General features: G+C 41.2%; 1 protein-coding gene across 7 annotated transcripts in view; it reads left to right on the forward strand.

The window, feature by feature from the left end:
• Positions 1 to 19970, forward strand: part of LOC130918623 (adenylate kinase 7-like) — a 219082-nt gene extending 199112 nt beyond the window's left edge. For 6 of the 7 annotated variants that reach the window (XM_057840478.1, XM_057840487.1, XM_057840507.1 and 3 more), the window contains 4 exons: positions 13622 to 13819; positions 16742 to 16944; positions 19612 to 19770; positions 19848 to 19970. In XM_057840478.1, the coding sequence (XP_057696461.1) occupies positions 13622 to 13819; positions 16742 to 16944; positions 19612 to 19770; positions 19848 to 19877 (590 nt within the window). In that variant the 3' untranslated portion in view covers positions 19878 to 19970. The remainder of the gene's footprint in view (positions 1 to 13621; positions 13820 to 16741; positions 16945 to 19611; positions 19771 to 19847) is intronic. The other variant, XM_057840497.1, reaches the window with a different exon arrangement.
• The last annotated feature ends 1247 nt before the right edge of the window (positions 19971 to 21217 follow it).

The following is a 21217-nucleotide window of genomic DNA, read 5'->3' on the forward strand; positions in this document are numbered from 1 at the left end:
CTGACAGGTAAAATGTGTGCCCCTTCACCCATTGGGAATGGGTGGGACATTGAGGATGGGCAGTTGGCAGTGACATGGATGACTAAAAATCCTGCCCCTGATACTGTTTTGCAAGTAGTCAACTGTAGTTGAAAGGCAACCAATTGTGACACGGGAAGATGTTCCTGTATGTCTGCAAAACTTGTACTGATTTATATCGGTGCCAGGCATGTGAGAATGTTTCCAAAGAAACAGAAGACACTTGGATGGGATGATGACTTTGATGAAAGCGATTTTGAGGAGTAATGTTGTCATGTACAGTTTTACAATTTTTTTATTTCTATTTATATTTTTTTTAAATTCGTTTTTCAATATTTGTATGTGTAATGTGTATTTTTATAGTATGAGACACTTCCATGTTTAAATAAATGTTCTGTACCAACAGTACCATACTTGAATGATTCCAACCTTTTGTGTCTATACAGTGTGATTAAAAAAGGCTGTGCCAAAATCATAATGCCATGTCAAAAACGAAAAACATTAAAAAAAAAAAAAAAAAAAAAAAAAAACTCTACCTTGGACAGATGTAGGAAGTAACTAAGTTTAATTTCAATGTTTTCATAGTACTCAAATATGGCCATCACCAGCAGCATGGACAACATCAAGTTGACATGAGAATTCCTCCCTCCCGCGTTGATTGCGTCTGTTATTCGATCTTTCATGTCATCAATATTTGCTGGAAGTGGTGGAACATACACTTAGTGTATAACATACGTTATGTGCCATGAAGATGGATAATGAACTTTGTCTTTAACATACCAACACGTCCAGCAAGTACTGATGATGTGAAATATCGAACAACAGTTGCAATCAAGACAATAACTGCGACATGCACACGTTTGAGAGGAATTCTCATCGTGGCTTGATATTGTCCGTGCTGCTGGGTGTGCTCACATTTGAGCACTTGTGAAACATAAAATAAAACTTGGAAGTTATCTTCAACACGTGTCCATCACTTCTTTTGTGATGTCTTTCATTTTTTAAGTATCACCTTATGATTTTGGCACATTATTTTTTTGATCACCCTGTATTTTTTTTGTCTTATTCCATTTTTGCCATGATTCACATTTAGGAGGGTGTGGTAGCAATTCGGTTGATTTTCAGCTATTTATGACCATGGCGTGCATTTTTTATTTTATATATTTCATTGCATAGTAGGTTGTGATATTTTTAATATGACACATAAGCCTTTAGCTTAATATATATTTCATTGTGCTGGGTGCAAATCATTATTGTTGAATTTTTTCCTTCAAGAAATTAGCTACATTTCTCATTCTGAATTCACCTATGTGTATACTAAGGCACCAATACTTGTTTCAAATGTTTGGTAGATGTGTTTATGACATTTGATAAAGATTTTGTGTTGCCAGAATTAATATAACACTTAAAACAAGCAAAAACAGCAACACTGGATCTGTATTTTTGTGTATTCACATCAAGATACATTTCTGGCTGGTGACTAAGTTAGGAGGGTATTGGCTTTGAAAAAATGCATTGAACGCATAGATCCAGCGTAGTGGAATGAAATCCATTTTCTAAGCACTTTTTCCATGGTCCCAATAAAGCCATATTTCCACAAGCTTGTCCATTCGCAGCACTTCCTGGTCAACCCTAATCTTTTAATGGACGACGGTCTCACAGAAGAAGTTGTAGCTGTCAGTGAAGGGTGTTTCAGTTCTGAAAAACACGCACACACACATACACATAAACCATGTGAGAACTGTTTCATCCATATCATATTTACATAATCTTCCAATCCAAATTATACAGGCTTGTCTATTCTGCCATTTTTTCCTGAGTAAAATGATCAAATAGGTTTTTGGAACTACAGTTAAACAAACTAAATACTATGTTATTTGTCAATCTAAACTTTTTGCTCAAAGTTAACAATCTAACATCATAAACATGAACGCTACAGCCCAGAACTCACATTGCAACTCTTAACTTCATATGTGATCTGATCAGAAGCCCCCCAACTCCCATAGTTATTCACAACAAAAGGCGTGTGTGTGGCTTACCTGTAGTCAATGTCGTTAAAAATCCCAGTCGAAGCATTTTCAGCAAGATCTTTTGACGGAGCCTGGAGAGAACGCCATTGTCTGACGCAACCACGCGGGCTTAGATGATAGCATCGTTTCGATGCCTTTTGACTAAATTTCAAATGCGGTTTTCTTATCTTTTGTTCATCTTCGTTCGTGTCGTAGCTTGACACGGTCGCCGCCATGTTGTTTGTTTGAGAAATGCATAGCAACAATCCTCGTCTTCTATTGGTGCACGTGACCTAAAATGGCTTCACACACTGACGATACGACTCCGCCGTATCAATATCACTGCGCCACGGGGGAAAAAAAGACCGACACAAAAACGCTAATTACTAAAAAATGACTGGAAACCGTGAGTAGAACTTTTTTTTTTGGTAGTAATTAGCAACGTATGTAAATTACAATGCAGAAGTCATGTAGATCCATTTCAGTGGAACGAAATCCATTTTCTAAGCACTTTTTCCATGGTGCCAATACAGCCTAACCTGTTTCACTGGATATATGTACATTTTCCTAATTATAAACCTCCATGCATCCAATAGAAACTATCATACTTTTTGATGAAAAACTCAGAATTCAAACATTTTTTTCAGCAAGAAATAACGTTCTTTCAGATTAATGACACCCCTGAGGTCTCCAGAGGCAATCTGTGGAAAGCTTGAAAAGCGTATTTGAGGGGACAAGCTATTTCGTTTGCATCTTACCAGAAAAAGGCAGACGCGGCAAGGATGACTTGGCTCGCTAATCAGATATTAAAGGTCGACGTACGATGAACGTTTAAAACTGCAGGCTCAGTATAATTTATTGTCCACATCAAAGGTTGAAATTAAATTGCTACACACTGTGTGTTTTTGAGTAGGGTGACAAGGCAGGTAAACTTTTCGCTCACCAAGCAAGATCCGCTGCCCTTTCAAGACTGATACCAAGAATAAAATCAATCTCGGCGGCAGTAGTGTCGGATCTTAACCTAGTAAATAGAACTTTTTACAATTTTACTCATATTTGTACACGTGTGATTCCTCGCCAGAGCTCTGGGACGGGGATAATCCGCTGGAGAGACTCAGGTACCCAAGAGTCAATGCTGAGTTGGCTTGCAGAATGCGAGGCCCGATTTTGTTAACGGAAGTGCAAGAAGCACTTAGTCACCTACAGAATGGTAGATCACTGAGGCCTGACGGTTTTGGCGTGGAAGTTTCTAAAGCCTACTCAGATGCAATCTGTCCACACCTGGTCAACGTCTACAACGATGCCTTTTCTCTTGGTAAACTACCCTCAACTTTCTGAGTCCAACCTTTTTCTTTTATTAAAGAAGGAAAAGGAACCCAATGAATGTGGAAGTTATTGGACAATTAGCCTTTTAATTGTTGATCAGAAGATCCTTGCCAAGGTCCTTGTGACGCGTCTACAGCAAACCCTGCCTACTCTCATCGCTGCCCACCAGACAGGCTTTATGGCCGGTCGAGACTCGTCGTTTAACACCAGGAGACTTATTAACATTATTGGTTCTCCTAGCTCTGAGGTACCTGAAGTGGTGATCTCATTAGATACGGAAAATGCATTTGATATGGTGGAATGGAAGTACTTGTTTTACACTCTAGCAAAGTTTGGTTATAGCGATGATTTTATTCAATGGATCAAAATGCTCTATCATTCTCTTACTGATCGGGTTCTTACAAATGGGGGTATGGTCAGTTTCATTTTCCCTTCAGCGGAACACCAGGCAGGCTTGCCCCCTCTCTCCCCTTCTGTTTACCCAAGCAGTGGAACCACTGGCTATATGGCTTCGTGAAGAGACACGAGTAGTGGGCATTACAAGGAACGACGTCGCCCATAAGTTATCTCTTAATGCAGACAATTTGTTATCGTATATGTCAATTCCGGTTTAGTCTATCCCGATTGTTACTGACATTTTAACTCAGTTTGGCAAATACTTTGGATATAAATTAAATTTTGGAAAAAGTGAACTTCAGCCTATTAACTCTTCATCAATAATGATACCCTGTGTCCTCGTTTCCATTTAAAGTCGCAGCTGAGGGATTTCGATACTTGGGCATTTTTATCCCTTCTTCGTTTGATGACCTTTTCAAGTACAATTTTTGTCCGTTAATTGACAAATGTTAGGTTGATATGACACGCTGGTCAGTGCTCCCACTCGAATTGACTGGCAGAGTTAATTTGGTCAAAATAGTCATACTTCCTAAATTTCTTTACCTGTTTTAGCACATCCAGATCTTTCTAACAAAATCCTTTATTCATCACCTAGATGAAATAATTTCTGCATTTTTATGGCTTAATAAGCAAGTATTAATAAAACAACACTGCCTAAGAACCAGGGAAGCCTGGCTCTTCCGAATTTTGTTCTTTATTACTGGGCATGCAATATTGTAAAAATCAATAATTGGCTTTTTGGAGACACTGACTTATTTCCCTCATTGGCCTGGATTGAGCTAAGATCCTCAAGGTTGTCGTTGAAGTCTCTCCTAACTGCAAAGCTTCCTCTAAAGATTCATCATCTCTCCCAAAATACTGTCGCCATCAACTCATTAAAAATTTTGATTCACTTTCGTAAAAACTATGGTCTGGTGGGTCCTTCAACTCTTGCACAAATAGCAGAAAAACATTTATTTCCTCCATCCAACCTTTACCCCACCTTTTGACTTGGCACAATGTAGGCCTGGTACATACAGTGGGGCAAATAAGTATTTAGTCAACCACTAATTGTGCAAGTTCTCCCTCTTGAAAATATTATAGAGGCCTGTAAATGTCAACATGTAAACCTCAACCATGAGAGGCAGAATGTGTAAAAAAAAAAAAACAACAACAAAAAAAACAGAAAATCACATTGTTTGATTTTTAAAGAATTTATTTGCAAATCATGGTGGAAAATAAGTAGTTGGTCAATACCAAAATTTCATCTCAATACTTTGTTATGTACCCTTTGTTGGCAATAACGGAGGCCAAATGTTTTCTGTAACTCTTCACAAGCTTTTCACACACTGTTGCTGGTATTTTGGCCCATTCCTCCATGCAGATCTCCTCTAGAGCAGTGATGTTTTGGGTCTGTCGTTAAGCAACATGGACTTTCAACTCCCTCCACAGATTATGGGGTTGAGATCTAGAGACTGGCTGGGCCACTCCAGGACCTTGAAATGCTTCTTATGAAGCCACTCCTTTTTTGCCCTGGTTGTGTGTTTGGGATCATTGTCATGCTGAAAGACCCAGCCACGTATCATCTTTAATGTCCTTGCTGATGGAAGGAGATTTTCACTTAAAATTTCTCGATACATGACCCCATTCATTCTTTCCTTTACACAGATCAGTTGTCCTGGTCCCTTTGCAGAAAAACAGCCCCAAAGCATAATGTTTCCACCCCCATGCTTCACAGTGGGTATGGTGTTCTTCGGATGCAATTCAGTATTCTTTCTCATCCAAACACGAGAACCTGTGCTTCTTCCAAAAAGTTCTATTTTGGTTTCATCTGACCATAACACATTCTCCCAGTCCTCTTCTGGATCATCCAAATGCTCTCTAGCGAAACGCAGACGGGTCTGGACGTGTACTGGCTTCAGCAGGGGGACACATCTGGCAGTGCAGGATTTGAGTCCCTGGCGGTGCATTGTGTTACTGATAGTAGCCTTTGTTACTGTGGTCCCAGCTCTCTGTAGGTCATTCATTAGATCCCCCTGTGTGGTTTTGGGTTTTTGCTCACCGTTCTTGTTATCATTTTGACGCCACGGGGTGAGATCTTGCATGGAGCCCCAGATCGAGGGAGATTATCAGTGGTCTTGTATGTCTTCCATTTTCAAATAATTGCTCCAACAGTTGATTTCTTCACACCAAGCGTTTTACCCATTGCAGATTCAGTCTTCCCAGCCTGGTGCAGATGTACAATTTTGTCTCTGGTGTCCTTCGACAGCTCTTTGGTCTTGGCCAGAGTGGAGTTTAGAGTGTGACTGACTGAGATTGTGGACAGGTCTCTTTTATACCGATAATGAGTTAAAACAGGTAACATTAATACAGGTAACGAGTGGAGCCTCGTTAGACCTCGTTAGTAGAAGTTAGACCTCTTTGACAGCCAGCAATCTTGCTTGCTTGTAGGTGACCAAATACTTATTTTCCACTCTAATTTGGAAATAAATTCTTTAAAAATCAAACAATGTGATTTTCTGTTTTTTTTCCCACATTCTGTCTCTCATGGTTGAGGTTCACTCATGTTGACAATTACAGGCCTCTCTAATCTTTTCAAGTAGGAGAACTTGGACAATTGGTGGTTGACTAAATACTTATTTGCCCCACTGTATGTACCAGGCCTACAATGTGCCAAGTCAAAAGGTGGGGTCAAGGTTGGTGGAGGAAATAAATGTTTTTCCGCTATTTGTGCAAGAGTTGAAGGACCCACCAGACCACCATCTGTATGATGATGGCCGCCTCATGAACTTCGAGGAGCTAGTGAAACACTTCAGCCTTCCTCAATCTCACTTTTACCGTTTTTTTTTTTACAAATGAGCCCCTTTATTCAAACTACATATCCAGATTTTCCCAATCTGCCACCAAAAACCTTGATCGAGTCAGTGCTTAACTTAGACCTGGCCCGCAGGTGAACTATCTCGTTTATTTTTAATTCTTTAGATTGTCCGAGCCCTCAGCATATTCGTTCTTTAAAGCAAAAGTGGGAGGATGAGTGAGACCGGGACCATTCTATCGGACAATCGGTGGAAGCAGATATGCAAACTCAATTTTTCTTCAATTTGTGCCAGGCATGGTCTATTGCAGTGCAAGGTAGTTTTCAGAGTACATTACACCAACGCTCATCTCGCAAAAATGTATCCCACTACCATTGACAGCTGTAATAGATGCAAACAATCACCTGCCAACCATTTGCATATGTTCTGGACATGTCCTAACCTTGCTGGTTTTTGGCACCAGACTTTTGATACTCTGGAAAATGTGACTGGCACAAACTTGGCGAACGATCCATGCATTTAACTTTTTGGCTGCCCTCCCCTATCACCCGCTCTGTCGGCGCCAACACGCCATATATCGCTTCCACGACCCTATTAGCGAGACGTCTTATTTTGCTTAAGTGGAAACATGCATCATACAACAGTTGGCTCAAAGAGGTTCTGACTCACTTGAAGTTAGAAAAGATAAGACTCTCGCTTTCTGGTCGGGAAAATATCTTTCACAAAACCTGGCAGCCCTTCAGCGACTACTTGGATGGATTATTAATTTCCACTGAATAGCAACCAGATGCCCCCCCCCCACCCCCTTAATTTCGAGTTTTGTTTATCATAGCATTCATGCATACCTACTGTGCATACTTACGGTATGCTTGAAATGTGTTTTTTGTTTTCTTTGAATTTCATTTTTTTATTTTTAAATTTTCACTACTATTATTATCTTGTGTAGGGTGTGTGTGCATGTGTGTGGTTCATGCAAAATAGACGAGGACTTGTTCATGATACAGCCAAACTAAACTGTTTATTCCTCGGAATTATGGCAAAGACTAAGTGTTGTTATAAACCTTTTTTTCTTTCTTTCTTTTTCCCACTCATACCAAATGTGCCATTAAAAAGACTAATTGATTTGTTATTTTTAATGTGGCTGCGAATTATTAAATCATGTCAATATATACAAAAGCTCAAATAAAAAGATGTATACAAAAAAAAAAAGATTTCTGTGCTTGTGACTTTTCAGACTACCAAAAGAGCCATCCAGTTTCAATCTGGATGGGCAAAAAAATCTGATTTTGGCTGCCACACACTCAAACACCCCAGCATGGACAGCCTATCGGAAGGACAAGATATACAAAATGTAGAGTACAAAATATTAACATATTTAATTTTATACATTCAAAGGTTGACATTGAAAGTCAATCTTTTTCATTTGGCCTATTATTGGACGGACCAATTTTGACTTAGATTTTAACACACTTTGCCTTCATGCCAGCCCATCTCTCAACTACTGTATATGTATTTTCTAATACGTTGGTTGTAATGAGATTGATTTGGTGTTCAGTCTAACTTGCCGTAAGCAAAGCAGATGTTGATGTGACTTATGAGTAAATACAAGAGTTGGATAAACAGTGAGGAGCAGAACAATTTGCACCCCTTGTGATTTTGCAAGTTCACCCACTTACAAAATAGGTACTGGTGTGACATTTCAATCAGAGATGCATTTCCACTATTAGAGACATAATCTAAAAAAAAAAAAAAAAAAAAAAAAAAGTACTCACATTGTAAGATTTTTCAATAATTTATTTGTAATTTTGCTGGGGTTCATAAGTACTGTATATGCACCCCTGAGAAAATCAGTGCTAATATTTAGTGCAGAGGCCATTATTTGCAGAGGTCAGACATTTTCTGTCTTCACCAGGTTTTTACATATGGAAACAGGGATTTTGGCCCATTCCTTCACGCAAATCTACGCTTTCAGGTTTAGGGGCTGTCGTTGAGAAACATGAAGTTTCAGCTCCATCCAAAGATTTTCTATTTGATTGAGGTCTAGAGGCTGGTTAGGCTACTCCAGAACCTTGATATGCTTTTTACGGAGCCACTCCATGGTCAGCCTGGCTGTGTGCTTCGGATCATTGTCATGTTGGGATATCCAGCCACGACTCATCTTCAAGTCTCTGACGGAAGGAAGGAGGTTTTGGCTCAAAATGTGATGATACATTTCACCATTCATCCTCTGCATTACAGTATACCATTGCCGAAAAGCTTCCCCAAAGCATGAAGTTTCCACCCCTTTACATCACGGTGAGTATCGTGTTCTTTGGATTGTACTCATCCTTTTTTCCTCCACACACAACGGTAAAGTTTGCACCAAAAAGTTCTACTTTGGTCTCATCTGACCACAACTTTCTCCCATGACCCCCCGGCATCATTCAGATGGTCCCTGGCAAACTTCAGACGACCTTCACATGCACTGGCTTCAACAGGGGAACCTTTTGACATGGTGTCACAAGTGGGATCGCTTCACAACTACAGAATATACGGCGACTGTAACGGCAGGCTGGCAAAGTTTGGGCCTGCTGAGTCATTTAATTTTGCCGAGCCAGAGGAGTGGCAGGTATGGCGGCAGCGGTTTCCCGCTTCCGCGTTGAGTCAAAGCTCGACGGGGAAAGCGGTGACGTGCAAGATAATACGCTTCTTTACGCTATGGGAAGAAACGCGGAGCCTACTGTATATACGCCTCATTCTTATTTCCTGCCACCACACAGGAAACACACCCGGAATTTGACTGTATGACCGTTGTGGAACGTCATTCATAACCGCGCATGTTTTCACAGAAAAACACAGACAGCGTGAGAGATGTTAGAGACTTTTGTGCAGAGCCTGTACGAGCTTGCAAAACACTGAGTTTGGAAATACCAAGGACGAGCAGATTCGGGACAGGATTGTCATCGGAATAAGGGACAAGCATGTGTTGGGAAAACTGAAACTTGAGCCGGACTTAATGTTGTAATGGGACGTATATGTTGCGCGTCAAAATGAGCAAATCAAGCAGCAGAGCGCTGAGCGCGATGGAAGTGGACTGAACGAGGTCAGACATAAGCAATATAACAACAGAGCAAAGGGAAGCAATGATGGTGCACGCAGTCACAGCAGGGCTCAGCAGTCACATACTTGGAACCAGGAAAGACGTAGTTCCCCAAGATGCAACCGAAGCCATGGGAAAAGTGAGTCATGCCCAGCCAGTAACAAGAAATGCAATAAATGTAATAAAATTGGACATTATGCAGTTGTGTGTCGTAGCAAAATTTCTAGAAGTCAGGATGGAAAATGAACAAGAGACACGTTGATGATGATACATTTTTCATTGGTGGACTATTTTTAGATGAAGTCGTTGAAGAAAACCCTTCAGTGATAGAAGAGCCAGTCTCAGATACTGACTGGAATGCAGAGCTACATGGTAATGGCAGCCCAGTAGATTTTAAAAGTGATAGTGGGGCGGACACCACTTATAGCAGAATGAACCTACCGTAAGTTACAAAGCAGACCGAAGCTGAACTGTTCTGGCCGACAGTGTATAACCCAGGGGGCAAAGTCACATGTCTAGGAACATGCTGCCCACATTGAATGATATAATTCAATTTTCAATTCAATTTTATTTGTATAGCCCTATATAACAACATGGTTGTCTCAGAGGGCTTTAAAGAGTCAATTCGATACACAGTCAGATACCGTAAATGAACAAGATGAGGTCATGTCCTGGGCATCCCCCATCCTTAGACCCTGCATGGCGGCAAGGAAAAACTCCAAAAACCCAGAGGGAAAAGAGAAACCTTGAGGAGAACCACAGTCAGGAGAGATCCACTCCCAGGACGGACAGGCTATAGATGCACCAGGACTGATGATGTATATTAGCAGAAGAAGTTACAGTTTGTAGAGATGCAATGGGGTGAGGGAACATGAGGGGGTCCATCTAGCTAGATGAGACGGGATGGGGGAAACGAGGACGTCCAACCAACCAGGGGTCAGGATAGTCAGGCGGCTGCGGCTGAAAAAATAGCCCCTCCCCCAGAGGGGAGGGGGGAAAGGGGACACCGGGTGACTAGTGATGAAGAGAATATTGTCAGCTAGATATTAGAATTAGAAAGGAGAAATAAAATAAAGACAAGTGGTAGATATAGTAAAAAACAGGGGATAGGACTCAGTGGCTGTACTTCCCCCAGTATTATAGCTCCGAGGGCAGCTTAGACTGAACTATGAGTCCAGTCTGTTTTCAAGTAGCCTGAACATAAACTTTGTCAAATAGGAATATTTTTAGTCTAATCTTAAATGTACAGACTGTGTCGGCCTCTTTAATATTAGCTAGAAGCTGATTCCCTATGACTGGAGCTTGTTAACGAAAGGCTCTAGCTCCTACTGTACTTTAGAGACCCTGGGAACCACAAGTAGACCAGCATTCTGAGACCGAAGTGTTCTCCTGGAGCGGAATGGAACCAGAGCGTCTGTGAGATAAGATGGCCCAACACCATTAATGGTCTTAAATGTAAGAAGGAGGATTTTAAATTTAATTCTAAACTGGACTATTAGTTCCTGTTAAAAGTCTTGCTGCTGCTGCCTTCCTTTTAGGACAAGGAGTAAGGAGTAAGTAGTAAGTAAGGAGTTACAGTAATCCAATCTAGATGTAACAAACGCGTGAATTACTTTTTCTGCATCGTTTTTAGATAGAATATTTCTAATTTTGGCTATGTTACGCAGGTGAAAAAAAGGCGTTTTGCAGGTTTGTTTAATATGAGCTTGAAATGATAGGTCTGGGTCAAATAGAAATCCTAGGTTTTTAACTGTGGTGCTAGAGACTACACTCACATTGTAAAATTGTGTGTCGTAAGCATAACAAGGAAAGTAATGCTATGTTTTCTGATGATATTGCCTAAAGGCAGCATATACAATGTACACAAGATGGACCCAAGGTTTCAGGTGGCAAATTCCTCTCCACTCTCGACGCATCTAGTGGTTTCTGGCAAATTCCGCTAGACCTAAGCTGCTGGAAATTGACGTTTTTTACTCCAATGGGTATGTTTTGTTTCAAGTGACTTCAATGGGTAGATTTTGTTTCAAATGACTTCCTTTTGGAATAACGTCAGCACCTGAAATTTTTTAGCAACTAATGAGCAATTTACTGAGGGGTCAGGATGAGTAGTCATCATCGTGGACGACATTCTTGTCTTCAGAAAAAGTGAAGAGGAACATTACCAATGTTTGGACACAGTACTGCAAGCCATTAGAGTGTCAGGCCTCAAGCTCATTTGAGCAAAGTGCCACTTTGGGAAGACTGAGCTACAGTTCTTTGGACACATCATCAGTGCAGATGGCATAAAGCCGGACAACGAGAAAGCCGAAGCCATAATACAAATGCCGAGTCCAACAAACGTGGACCAACTCTAACAGGTGCTGTGTCTAATAAATTATGTTGGCAAATTTCTGCCAGGATTGTCAACAAAACTGGACCTAATTACTTGCCTGGTCAAAAAAGAGCGCATGGGTTTGTGTAAAACCTCAACAGCATTCGTTCGACATGGCAAAGGTTATGCTTGCAATAGCACTGGCACTGTGGTCAGTGCGGATGCGAGCAGCTATGGGCTGGGAGTGGCACTACATAATAACTGGGGTGAGGGTGCCCAGGTGGTAGTCACTAGGGCCGCATATGGGAGTCTTCTTGGCAACTAGGATGAAAATTGTTCATTTGTGGCAGGTTGGTACCACCGTTTGGGATAAGGACAGGTTGATGATCTTGCGGAAGATGTGGGAAAGCTGCTTTGCACAAGCTTTAAGGACTTTAGGAGGTATCCCGTCTGGGCCAGAAGCCTTCCGCGAGTTAATTGTCTGGAGGACACACCTCATCTCTGTCTCCTTTAGGGTGAGTGGTGGGATGCAGGGTCCCGAGGGCGATGGTGACTGGACTGAAAAGGATAAGTGACGATATGGTGTATCAAAATGAGTAAATAAGCAATTCAATTCCTCACTTAGGGATTCACTTAGATCTCCTGGTGTAACCTCACCGCCCATGGAGTTAGTAATGTTTTGCAAGCTCCTCCATCCATCTCGTCGTCTGATTATCTTATGTCAGCATCAGCCAGGAGTGGGCTGACTTTGCGCACGACGTCAGCTTAGAACTATAACTATGTCCATTATCATATTGCGAGGGTGTGACGTGGATTATCAACAACCCGCATACAGGCCTGTTCTTATCATTTAGTGAATCATTTCTCGTATTGAAAAGGCTCTTTTGTCTGCCCACAAAAACATCATTTATCATGCACTCATACTTTAGATGTATTTTATTGTTGTAATATTTGTTTTTGTACTTAAACAGTAGAAGCAGGAATGTCAATGATTATCGATTAGCATGTTTGCAAAAATACAATTTCCCTTCAGTATGCAGTTCCACTTACATTAGATCACTCTCTCCACCTAAACGCCCATCTTGGAGCCAGGAGAATGATTTTAGGAGCAAAAGATAATAACAATGGTCTTTTCAAAAATTTGATTTCAAATTAATGGTTCATAAGGTCCGTATTGTTCACAAATTTACAACATATTGATGTCCACCTCATGTCAGTGAAGCTCTGCATCTGTCTTCCTGCAACTTGAGAACAAGCTCATTGAAATTGATTAGACCAGTTGTCTACCGTGTGCTAAACCCGACCCCATCTAAAGTGGCATGTTAAATGTGTCCCTTGTGTCCCAGAAATGTTAATTGCAACTTAGTGCAGATCAAGTCACCATTTTCCAAAACCTGTGATGTTTGTACTGGCAAAAAAAAAAAAAAAAACTTGTAGCGTCTTAGGTTTCACGTTGGCGTATACTAGCATAGTCATACTAGCATAGTCTATAATAATAGGGCTGTTCTTTGTTTTTGTCAATATTTTCTATATCACTCTTTGTATACTATTCTACTTTTGAGTATATACAGAAACTTAAAAATAAACAGCTAAGTGAACTGCTCATTGCATACTCACAAGAATTGCACAAATAGCAAATCTCTGCCACCATTTACTGTATAATCACTAATGTGTGTGTGTCTTGCAGAATTTGTTATATGCCTTGATGCATCAGATTCGTTTCTAAAAGATCAGGTGATCAACCTCTCTGAGAAGTTGGTGCAGGAAAAAAAATATGAGCAGGAACACTTCCTGCAAGTTTTAGCCAAATACAGAGAGAAAATCATGGAAGAAGAAAGCATCATCAATTACTTTGAAGACTTGGATATACATCCAATATTAATTGGTAAGAGCTTTCCTATTCAATACCATCTCATTTCACTTTTTGTAGTTTTCTAGCTACTCCCTGATTAGCTGTCATATTCTTGTCACTGGTCATCCTTCCTACTACCCCCCCCCCCCCCCCCCCCCCCACACACACACACATTCCAGTTGATTGTATGCATTGATTGTATGCAGGATCTTGTTCTTTTGGTCACAACCCACGGCTCGTTACCTTTGGTCAGGTTAGGTACCTAGAGCCACCGGTAAATAGAGAGCTTTGCTTTTTGGCTCAGTTCCTTTACCACAACAGAATGATGAAGAGTCTGTATCACTGCAGATGCTGCATCTGTTGATCTCTTGCTCCATTCTTCCCTCACTCGTGAACAACACCCCAAGATACTTAATTTCCTCCACTTGAGGCAGGACCTCAACCCTGAAAGGGCATTCCACCTTATTTTGACTGATGGCCATGGTCTCATATTTGGAGGTGCTGGGTCTCATCCTGATTGTTCTCATCTCGATTGCTTTTCTTGGCCGCTGTAGTGAGAGTTGAAGATCGCAACAGAACAACATCATTTGCAAAAATCAAAGGTGCAATGATGAGGCCACCACTCTTAGGCCGACACTCTTAACGCCTCAGCTGTGCCTAGATATTCTCGGCATAAACTTTAACAGAACTGGTGATATATGGCAGTCTTGGCGGAGTCTAACCTTCACTGGAAACGGATCCAACTTACAGCGCATCAGTCATACGAGAACCGGACCACCCGTATAACAGGTTTCAATACCCTAGACCAGACCATGTCCAAAGTCCGGCCCGGGGGCCAAATGCGGCCCGTGGACAAATTTCATACGGCCCCCAGCCTCTGTCATAAAATCAATAACATCTGGCCCGCACACAGACTTAATAAATTGGTCAGCAATACTGCAACCAGCATATAATGTAGCTTACAGACGAAATGCTGCTCCTCATTTACCCACTAAAAGGCAGCAGCACTTTAACCCTTTATTGCCAAATGTATCACATTTGATAAACCTAAAATTTCATGATTTTCAGACTAATTTAGAATTTTTATTTTTTTTGGGGGGGGGGGGGGGGGGGGATGATGGAGGCAAGTCAACACATGCATCTGCAGGTTCCATAAGAAAAAAACATCATTTAGCATGGATTATAGATATTAGAGGGCTGATTACACATATTCATTTTGACTTTTCACAAATTTGAAAAAAAAAGGTTTCATTAGGACCTTATTTTTCAAATTTTGGGATTCTCTGATAATTGCTTCATGTTGCAATCATTTAAGGGCTAAGCAACATTACTCCGTGTGACCCTCTACTTCCAATTTTCTAAAATGGCGACAATCAACAAAAAAAAAGTTGACTGTGACAGCCGATGCTTCAAGGATAGGTGGAAATTGGACTATTTCTTCACTAAAATACACAACAACTGTGTCTTGCTTCATTTGCAAAGAGACAGTCGCTGTTTTTGAAGATTTAAATGTGAGGCGATATTACCAAACAAGACGCGCTGACATGTATGACAAGATTACAAAGAAGATACGCAGCGAGAAATTGAAGCAACTTGAAGCTAGTTTAATTTCAAAGCAGTAGTATTTCGCAAGAACCCGAGATTCGAAAAAGAACGCCACAAAGGCTAGTTGCGAGATTTTTGAAATTATTCATTAAAAAAATAATAAAGCAAATGTGACAAATGGCTTGCTAAATTTTGCTTAAATATATTGTTCTACGTAACAGCCAAGGTCAGCCCCCCATATTTTTACCACGCCAAATCTGGCCCCCTTTGCAAAAAGTTTGGACACCCCTGGTGTAAAGGAAAGAATGAATGGGGCTATGTATCGAGAGATTTTGAGTGAAAATCTCCTTCCATCAGCAAGGGCATTGAAGATGAGGCGTGGCTGGGTCTTTCAGCATGACAATGATCCCAAACACACAGCTAGGGCAAAAAAGGAGTGGGTTTGTAAGAAGCATTTCAAGGTCCTGGAGTGGCCTAGCCAGTCTCCAGATCTCAACCCCATAGAAAATCTGTGGAGGGAGTTGAAAGTCTGTGTTGCCCAACGACAGCCCCAAAACATCACTCCTCAGGAGATGAGATCTGCATGAAGGAATGGGCCAAAATACGAGCAACAGTGTGTGAAAAGCTTGTGAAGAGTTACGGAAAACGTTTGGCCTCCGTTATTGCCAACAAAGGGTACAGAACAAAGTATTGCGATGAATGTTTGGTATTGACCAAATACTTATTTTCCATCATGATTTGCAAATAAATTCTTTAAAAATCAAACAATGTGATTTTCTGTTTTTTTCCACATTCTGTCTCTCACGGTTGAGGTTTACCCATGTTGACAATTACAGGCCTCTCTAATATTTTCAAGTGGAAGAACTTGCACAATTAGTGGTTGACTAAATACTTATTTTCCCCACTGTATATGCCCAAGAGAGGTGCCCGTTTTGGTTTTAGGTTGCTAGCTGCTTTGGTTTTGAAAATATTTGAATTTTAAATTTTTAAAAATAGGCCCGCTATGGATTGGCCAAGCCCCATGTCCCGTCAATTGATAGTGAAGTCTATGCCATAACTATAACCCAAACCGTAGGAGCATAGTTGGGGGGGGGGGGGAAATCCCTCCACCCTCTTTTTTCCCTTTTTCTCCCACAAGGTATTGGGGAGATGAACAGGATAACTGATCTTATTTGTGAGCCGCTGTATGTTCCTTGGTTGGGTTTAACTGAGAATACAAATACAATGTGTGTTTATGACATACCTTGCCACTTAGCTGATTCTGATTCTAAAGTCCTCTCAAACTTCACAGAAAACAGTGGAATTGAGGGGAAACTCCACTTCTCATGTGGTTTCAAAGTGAAAGAAACATTAATAATCAGAAATTTCCTCCCAATGCCATTTTTTTGTGGTCTTTCTCAATCTGTACAGAGATTACCAGCCTCAATACACCTGACAGCCAATTGCTGATGCATTCAATCTGTGAGAGAGTGGGTAAACCAAGAAACTATGGCGAGAGCAACCAGAAAGTACAGGAAGAGGTGATGATGCTGACAGAGAGTGTGAAAAAGGCAGATAAGGAGCAGAAAGAGATGGAGGAAGCCAAGCAGAGATCTGCACACTGGGAGATGTGGGTATGAGGATTTCCTTTAAATTTGCATCTACAATTCACCCCCATGACCCTTTTTGTGGGTGATTTTTTGGGGTACGATGTGGAGTAGCATGGAAGTCTGATAGAATAGTTGTAGCATTTCATTTGTGGTTAGATTATCGTTTGCTTAGAATTATATATCTTTTTTCAAAATATAATGCAATAATGCCTTGTGTCTGCACCAAATATATACTGTATAATACAGTATATATAAATGCACATTAAAAAAAAAACTTCCCTCTTCCTCCCCCCCATCTCTCCTGGTTGGGTGGGTAGCTGTTTATCTCAAGCTCGGGTTATCTACCAGAGGCCTGGGAACTGTTGAGGGTCCTGCGCAGTATCTTTGCTGTTCCTAGGACTGAGCTCTTCTGGACGGAGATGTCTGACGTTTCTCCAGGTATATGCTGGAGCCGCTTTTCCAGTGTGGGTGACACGGCCCCCAATTCTCCTATGACCATGGACACCACTGTTGCTGTCACCTTCCAGGATCTCTCAAGTGCTTTCTTGAGCCCTTGGTATTTCTCTAGTTTCTTGTGCACCTTTTTCCTGATATTGCTATCGTTAGGGGTGGCTACATCGATCACAGTGGCTGTCCTCTGCTGTTTATCCATGATCACGATGTCCGGTTGGTTGGCCACGACCATTTTATCATTCTGTATCCGGAAGTCACACAGAATTAGCCTTCTCATTTTCAACCGCCTTAGGAGGTGTTTCCCATTACGATCTTGGGGTCTCCAGTCCATACTCGGCACAGATATTTCTGTACACTATAGCGGCTACTTGGTTATGGCGTTCCATGTATTCTTTTCCTGGTATTGTCTTACACCCACCCTGCTATTAGGTGTTCATGAGTCAGGCTACTTTCAGACACTGTTACTTCTTACTTGACACTAAACTGCTAAACGTCTGAGGATATTTTAATAATAGTATTTTAATAATTCTAATTTATTCGGATGTATTTGTTTGAATACCTTCTACATGTTAAAAAACATTTTAGAAAAGATCAATTAAGAATTTGCTGTGGATATACATTGATATACATAGATATTTAGAAATACTACAACTAAGCACACCAAGCAACAGTAGTAAAAAGAAAAGCACCTCACATGAAATTGCTGGAAAAAAATATGCAAGATTAGTAAATATCACTCTTAGTTCAGAAACAAACTATCATTTAGGTTTCATACAATTGTGAAAATATTACATTTAATTTGAAACCAAGTTAAATTAAACTGACCAAGTGCTCCACATCTATGTGCATGTTTTATGGACCCTTCCGTTAGTTACAAGTGTTTGTTTTGTTTGATTTGCTTAAATTAAATGAAACGAGCTTGATACATCCAAATAATATTCTAACAGCTGATGACCAGTATTATCTACTCTGAATGTGTTTTCTTCAGTCAGAAAAGTAATAGTTAAAAAAGATTAATCACAATAAATAAAAAAAGGACACCACTAATTGTAATGTTAGTTCATTGTTATTTTGTTTCTTCATTTGTAATGTTTGTTTTGGTTTTCAGTTTTGCTAAACGCACAAGTAAATTTTTTATCATCACTTTTGGTTACGTAACAACTGGCCGAATGGACTTATGACGTACGTGTGTGAAGGGGTGTCCAATTCGTAGGGCTGACATTTCAAGCCCTACACCTTATTGCTCCGTTTGAAGGGCCAAGGGTTAGGGGTAGAAAAATAGAAATGGGATGCGGCCAAAGTGTCCTTCCTCGGTGCATAATGGCCCCATTTACAAAACAAAGGCCGCATCAAACACACCAGTAGGAGGGCGGCGCTGATGCATTATTGCAACGCATCCTAGTGACGCTACAGTTCTAGAAAAAATGTCATTTCCTTTCGTCATAAAATATATTATCTTGTTTGGAGATACACAAGCACTTTACATCCCATGCAAATGACCTCTATACATTTTGTTTCGTATAAATCTTTACATAATATAGTTAAAATTAGATGCACAATACATTATCAACATGATTTACTTTGAAAGACTGAATATTGCTGCCTTTCTATTTCCTCTTTGGTGCTGGCTAAACGGCAGGGCTTGATACGGCCGTAGGTTAACGGAGCAGAAAATAGACCTCGTCCGTATTTTAGTTTTGACGGAGCGAAGAGGCCGGACTCAGGCGGATCCAGATCGGAGCTGAGTGGATCATGTGGACCACCACGTACTGACTACAATACAAACCTATTCGCTGCATCATTCAGAATGTAGCTTAGCGTAGCGCGTCGGACCCTGTGGGATTCCGGGGTAACTCTTAGTTATAGCTGCAAAATTATTAATCAGCAAGAACAATCACATTTAAATTCCACAAGAACCTGAGTGGCAACTTGACAGGTCTTCTGCCTATAAAAAATAAAAAAAAAAAATCGACCGTTTGGCACAGCACTAAATGACTGAGATGTCAAATGTTCTGGACTGTTCTAAAAATGTTATAATTACAGGACGTTAATCTTCTGAGGATTTTTTTTTTTCCATGTGGTTGTTTATGCATTGAAACACGTAATCTGAGCACAAGACAAAAAAATTCCAGCCAGCTTTGAGTTAACAGACTGTTTTCTGTACAATTTCTCAACTAGACGCTACTACATTCGATTGTGATTTTTTTCCCCTTTGTTTTGAATTTGTGTTTGTGAAAGACTAAGACTTTAGAGGAGAAGAGGCAATGGGAAGTGCAACAATTGGAGGTTCTGTCCATTCCAATGAAGACGTACTTGACAGAGCACATCATAACAACTGTGTCTCAGGGCTTGGTGGCCTGTGGGTCAGCATGGCCAGAAGATCCACTAGATTTCCTGGTGATACATCCATAATGAGTTTGTTTTCCACTATTTTTGTTGTAGAATGTTAATTTATTTTGGTTGTTTCATTTCAGGCAGAATATTTGATAAAGAACCATCCGTGACACATTCTGTGATCACATGAATATTAAAAAAAAACCCTGATCCTCCACTGTCAACAATGATGAAGAAGCTGTTGATGTTTTGTTAAATGGGAGTTGGCTTTTCTGTTTGTGAAATACAATAAAAACAATACAGCATTGTCGCATCTCATGCTTTAAAACAGAGGCAAGATACAGGCTGACATTATTTTTTCATACTAAAATTAAAAAATTAACTCTACTTGTTAAGGGGGGGGGCACCATGTGCAGCGTATATACAGGGAGAAGCAGAAGTATTTGCACCCGTTGTGATTTTGCAAGTTCACCCACTTTGAAAATAGGTAGAGGTCTAAAATTTCAATCCGTCAATCCATTTTTTCCCACTTATCTGAGGTCGGATTGTGGGGGTAGCAGTTACAGAAGGGAAGCCCAGACTTCGCTCTCCCCAGCCACTTCATCCAGCTCTTTTTGGGGAATCCCAAGACGTTCCCAGGCCAGCCGGGAGAGTCTCTACAGCGCATCCTGGGTCGGCCCCCCCCCGTGGGATGTGCCCGTAACACCTCACCAGGGAGACCTGATCAGATGCTCGAGCCACCGCATCTGGCTCCTCTCGATGTGGAGGAGCAGCGGCTACACCGAGCCCTTTGCAGATGACTGAGCTTCTCATCTTATCTCTAAGGGAGAGCCCGGACACCCTACGGAGGAAACTCACCCGCTTGTATCAGTGATCTTGTTCTTTTGGTCACGACCCACAGCTCGTGACCATAGGTGAGGGTAGGAACGTAAATCAACCGGTAAATAAAGAGCTTCGCCTTTCGGCTTAGCTCCCTCTACACCAAGACGGTCCGATGCGTCCGCATCACTGAATTTTCCGCCACTCGTGAATAACACCCTGAGATACTTGAGCTCCTTCACTTGGGGAAGGACCTCATTCGTGATGCGGAGAGGGCATTCCACCTTTTCACGACTGAGGACCATAGTCCCGGATTTAGAGGCGCTGATTCTCATCCCGAACACTTCACACTCGACTGCGAACCGCTCCAGTGAGAGCTGAGGGTCACATCCCAGTGAAGTCAACAACACCACATCATCCGCAAAAGGCAGCAATGCAATATTGATGCCACCAAACCGGACCCCCTCAGTGCCTTGGCTGTGCCTAGATATTCTGTCCATAAAGGAGACATAGGGCAGCCTTGACGGTGTCCAACACTCACTGGAAACGGATCCGACTTAAAACCGGCTTACAACCGGCTACATGGACACCGGTCATACAGGGACCGGATACCCGTATCAGGAATGCCGATACCCCATACATACATACAGACTCCCCGGGGGACATGGTCAAACACCTTCTCCGAGTCCAC

Source organism: Corythoichthys intestinalis, chromosome 1, assembly GCF_030265065.1.
Source record: "Corythoichthys intestinalis isolate RoL2023-P3 chromosome 1, ASM3026506v1, whole genome shotgun sequence".
NCBI lineage: Eukaryota > Metazoa > Chordata > Actinopteri > Syngnathiformes > Syngnathidae > Corythoichthys > Corythoichthys intestinalis.